This window comes from Myotis davidii, unplaced genomic scaffold (genome assembly GCF_000327345.1).
Source record: "Myotis davidii unplaced genomic scaffold, ASM32734v1 scaffold991, whole genome shotgun sequence".
Classification (NCBI taxonomy): Eukaryota; Metazoa; Chordata; class Mammalia; order Chiroptera; family Vespertilionidae; genus Myotis; species Myotis davidii.
This window is the reverse complement of record NW_006283137.1, coordinates 208,923-213,747: the sequence shown is the minus strand read 5'-3', so window position 1 is coordinate 213,747 and position 4,825 is coordinate 208,923. Positions and strand designations below refer to the sequence as shown.

The window sequence follows — 4,825 nt, the reverse complement described above, 5'->3', positions numbered from 1 at the left end:
GGCGGGCTCAGTCCCGGCTCCCAGCTTCCTCTGACCGCGGCCCCGCCTCCCCAGGAATCCCACCCACCTGCACTGTCAGATGCCTGAGCAGCGGGAATGTATCTTGTACTTGTGACCCTGTGTACACAGTCGGTGCTCAATAAATGCTTGCCCTAGAGACATCGAGCCCGCCTGCATACAGGGCGGCGGCCCGAGCTGCGTCTCCGGTGCCCCTCCCCAGGTGGACGACCTGAAGGCCAAGCTGGCCATCCAGGAGGCGGAGCTCGTGCAGAAGAACGAGAACGCGGACAAGCTGATCCACGTGGTGGGCGTGGAGACGGAGAAGGTCAGCAAGGAGAAGGCCATCGCCGACGAGGAGGAGGTCAAGGTGGAGGTCATCAACAAGGTGGGTCCACTCAAGGCCACGGCGCAGCCCCTCGGGAGCCCGTGAGAAACGCAGGCTCCCCCGGCCGATGGGCTGCATCGGGGCTGCCTTCTGGCGGGATGCCGGGGTCCCCGTGCACAGGAAGGTCGGGGAGGCTGCACTGGAGCCCCCAGGCCCCGTGCCCAGGTGGGGGGTGGGGAGGATGGGCGCCGTCCTGGCGTCCTTGTCGCTGTTCGTTTGTTTTCTCATCTCCCGTCCCTGCCTGGTTCTGTGTCGTAGTCACGTGTCTGCGTAAGGGTTTGAGTTAAGGGGGGGTCCCCGAGCCCTGGCTGGTGTTGCTCAGTGGATAGAGCATCAGCCTGTGGACTGAAGGGTCTCGGGTTCGATTCTTATCAAAGCCACACACCTGAGTTGCAGGCTCGATCCCCAGTGTGGGGTGTGCAGGAAGCAGCCGATCAATGATCTCTCATCATGGATGTTTCTCTCTCCCTCTCCCTTCCTCTCTGAAATCAATAAAAAAATTTTTTAAAAAGGGGGCGTCCCCGAGTGTCTACGTCTCCTGGGAGGGAGGACAGATGAGGAAACTGAAGCTCCTTGTGGCAGCGACATGCCAGGACTCCACACGAGCCAGTGCCATAGGCAGGCTCGGCCCTGAGCTCTGTGACCCGCCGCCCAGTGTCTGCCCACCCCTCTCCAGCCCCCCGCATCCAAACGCACCCCCTGTGGGCTCCAGGAAGAAGGCCTGGGCGCTGCCCAGCACAGCCGGCTGGGTCAGTGCCTGCTGTGCCCCATCCCTGCCTCGTGCCCCACTTGTCCCTAAAGCAGGTGCCTAACCAGCTTCTCCAGGAGGTTAGGGTTAGGGTTATGGCTCTGCCCAGGATAGGGTTAGGGTTAGGGTTAAGGTTATGGCTCTGCCCAGGATAGGGCTAGGGTTATGGCTCTGCCCAGGATAGGGTTAGGGTGTGGGCTAGGGTTAGGGTTAGGGCTCTGCCCAGGATAGGGTTAGGGTTAGGGTTAAGGTTATGGCTCTGCCCAGGATAGGGCTAGGGTTATGGCTCTGCCCAGGATAGGGTTAGGGTGTGGGCTAGGGTTAGGGTTAGGGCTCTGCCCAGGATAGGGTTAGGGTTAGGGTTAAGGTTATGGCTCTGCCCAGGATAGGGCTAGGGTTATGGCTCTGCCCAGGATAGGGTTAGGGTGTGGGCTAGGGTTAGGGTTAGGGCTCTGCCCAGGATAGGGTTAGGGTTAGGGTTAAGGTTATGGCTCTGCCCAGGATAGGGCTAGGGTTATGGCTCTGCCCAGGATAGGGTTAGGGTGTGGGCTAGGGTTAGGGTTAGGGCTCTGCCCAGGATAGGGTTAGGGTTAGGGTTAAGGTTATGGCTCTGCCCAGGATAGGGCTAGGGTTATGGCTCTGCCCAGGATAGGGTTAGGGTGTGGGCTAGGGTTAGGGTTAGGGCTCTGCCCAGGATAGGGTTAGGGTTAGGGTTAAGGTTATGGCTCTGCCCAGGATAGGGCTAGGGTTATGGCTCTGCCCAGGATAGGGTTAGGGTGTGGGCTAGGGTTAGGGTTAGGGCTCTGCCCAGGATAGGGTTAGGGTTAGGGTTAAGGTTATGGCTCTGCCCAGGATAGGGCTAGGGTTATGGCTCTGCCCAGGATAGGGTTAGGGTGTGGGCTAGGGTTAGGGTTAGGGCTCTGCCCAGGATAGGGTTAGGGTTAGGGTTAAGGTTATGGCTCTGCCCAGGATAGGGCTAGGGTTATGGCTCTGCCCAGGATAGGGTTAGGGTGTGGGCTAGGGTTAGGGTTAGGGCTCTGCCCAGGATAGGGTTAGGGTTAGGGTTAAGGTTATGGCTCTGCCCAGGATAGGGCTAGGGTTATGGCTCTGCCCAGGATAGGGTTAGGGTGTGGGCTAGGGTTAGGGTTAGGGCTCTGCCCAGGATAGGGTTAGGGTTAGGGTTAAGGTTATGGCTCTGCCCAGGATAGGGCTAGGGTTATGGCTCTGCCCAGGATAGGGTTAGGGTGTGGGCTAGGGTTAGGGTTAGGGCTCTGCCCAGGATAGGGTTAGGGTTAGGGTTAAGGTTATGGCTCTGCCCAGGATAGGGCTAGGGTTATGGCTCTGCCCAGGATAGGGTTAGGGTGTGGGCTAGGGTTAGGGTTAGGGCTCTGCCCAGGATAGGGTTAGGGTTAGGGTTAAGGTTATGGCTCTGCCCAGGATAGGGCTAGGGTTATGGCTCTGCCCAGGATAGGGTTAGGGTGTGGGCTAGGGTTAGGGTTAGGGCTCTGCCCAGGATAGGGTTAGGGTTAGGGTTAAGGTTATGGCTCTGCCCAGGATAGGGCTAGGGTTATGGCTCTGCCCAGGATAGGGTTAGGGTGTGGGCTAGGGTTAGGGTTAGGGCTCTGCCCAGGATAGGGTTAGGGTTAGGGTTAAGGTTATGGCTCTGCCCAGGATAGGGCTAGGGTTATGGCTCTGCCCAGGATAGGGTTAGGGTGTGGGCTAGGGTTAGGGTTAGGGCTCTGCCCAGGATAGGGTTAGGGTTAGGGTTAAGGTTATGGCTCTGCCCAGGATAGGGCTAGGGTTATGGCTCTGCCCAGGATAGGGTTAGGGTGTGGGCTAGGGTTAGGGTTAGGGCTCTGCCCAGGATAGGGTTAGGGTTAGGGTTAAGGTTATGGCTCTGCCCAGGATAGGGCTAGGGTTATGGCTCTGCCCAGGATAGGGTTAGGGTGTGGGCTAGGGTTAGGGTTAGGGCTCTGCCCAGGATAGGGTTAGGGTTAGGGTTAAGGTTATGGCTCTGCCCAGGATAGGGCTAGGGTTATGGCTCTGCCCAGGATAGGGTTAGGGTGTGGGCTAGGGTTAGGGTTAGGGCTCTGCCCAGGATAGGGTTAGGGTTAGGGTTAAGGTTATGGCTCTGCCCAGGATAGGGCTAGGGTTATGGCTCTGCCCAGGATAGGGTTAGGGTGTGGGCTAGGGTTAGGGTTAGGGCTCTGCCCAGGATAGGGTTAGGGTTAGGGTTAAGGTTATGGCTCTGCCCAGGATAGGGCTAGGGTTATGGCTCTGCCCAGGATAGGGTTAGGGTGTGGGCTAGGGTTAGGGTTAGGGCTCTGCCCAGGATAGGGTTAGGGTTAGGGTTAAGGTTATGGCTCTGCCCAGGATAGGGCTAGGGTTATGGCTCTGCCCAGGATAGGGTTAGGGTGTGGGCTAGGGTTAGGGTTAGGGCTCTGCCCAGGATAGGGTTAGGGTTAGGGTTAAGGTTATGGCTCTGCCCAGGATAGGGCTAGGGTTATGGCTCTGCCCAGGATAGGGTTAGGGTGTGGGCTAGGGTTAGGGTTAGGGCTCTGCCCAGGATAGGGTTAGGGTTAGGGTTAAGGTTATGGCTCTGCCCAGGGTAGGGTTAGGGTTAGGGTTAAGGCTCTTCCCAGGATAGGGTTAAGGTTAGGATTATGCCTCTGCCCAGGATAGGGTTAGGGTTAGGGTTAGTGTTGTATTAGGTCTACGTTTACGGTTGGGTTAGGGCTAGTTCTTAGTCTGGGACAGACCCTCCCTGACCCTCTGCTACTCCCTATGCCCTTGGTGTCCAGGGAATTTAGTTCCTCCGTCTCCCCTCCACTGTCTGTTCCCAGGCAGACGCTGTTCCCTTTTTTAAAATATATTTTATTGTTTGCAGAGAGGAAGGGAGAGGGGGAGAGAGAGAAGGAAACATCAACGATGAGAGCGTGTCATTGATAGGCTTCCTCCTTCCAGCCCCCTCCCTGGGGTGGAGGCCACCACCCGGGCATGCGCCCTGACTGGGACCTGAACGGTGACCTCCTGGTTCATAGGTCGCTGCTCCGTCCCTCAGCCTGGCTGGCCGGGTGTTTGCCTGTTTCTTATCGACACACCAAGTGCCTGTGGGACCGTCTGCACCCTGAGGCCCAAGCGGCTCTTTCTGACTCAGAGGAATGAATGCGGAGTGAGTGTGCGTAGGCGTGAATGAAGGCATGCATGCGTGAACCAGTGAATGAATGGTGCATGCGGGACGGAACAAACGCCTGCTCTCTGGAGGGAGAGTGCGCTGCACCTCTGGAAAGTTCCCAGGGACAGCAAGGCCTCACCCCAGGGCGTCTGCTGGCCCCGCTTCCCTCGCGGCCTGGACGCCGGAGCCAATGGGAGCACAGCTCCGTCCTGAGCGTCTGCATGGCGGCCCGGGGAGGCCCTCGTGCTGAGGGGCCTGACCAAGGCGGCCGGCGGAGAACGGCCGATCCCATTGGGTGACGCCCCTGCCCAGGGCCCGCACGCCACCCAGACAGTCCATCGCGTTGCCCTTTCCTCTCTGGCTTCCTTCCAGAACGTCACCGAGAAGCAAAAGGCTTGTGAAACGGACCTGGCCAAGGCAGAGCCGGCCCTGCTGGCCGCGCAGGAGGCTCTGGACACGCTGAACAAGGTGAGGAGGAGGAGGAGAAGCGGGGATCCGGCTGGAGGCGGGGGGAGCG

The 4,825-nt window shown here is 58.8% G+C and overlaps 1 protein-coding gene across 1 annotated transcript in view; it reads left to right on the top strand.

The window, feature by feature from the left end:
* DNAH17 (dynein, axonemal, heavy chain 17) overlaps positions 1-4,825 on the top strand; it is a 107,024-nt gene that overhangs the window by 64,140 nt on the left and 38,059 nt on the right. The window contains 2 exon segments of the mRNA XM_015562672.1: positions 221-385; positions 4,681-4,776. Coding sequence (XP_015418158.1) covers positions 221-385; positions 4,681-4,776 — 261 coding nt within the window.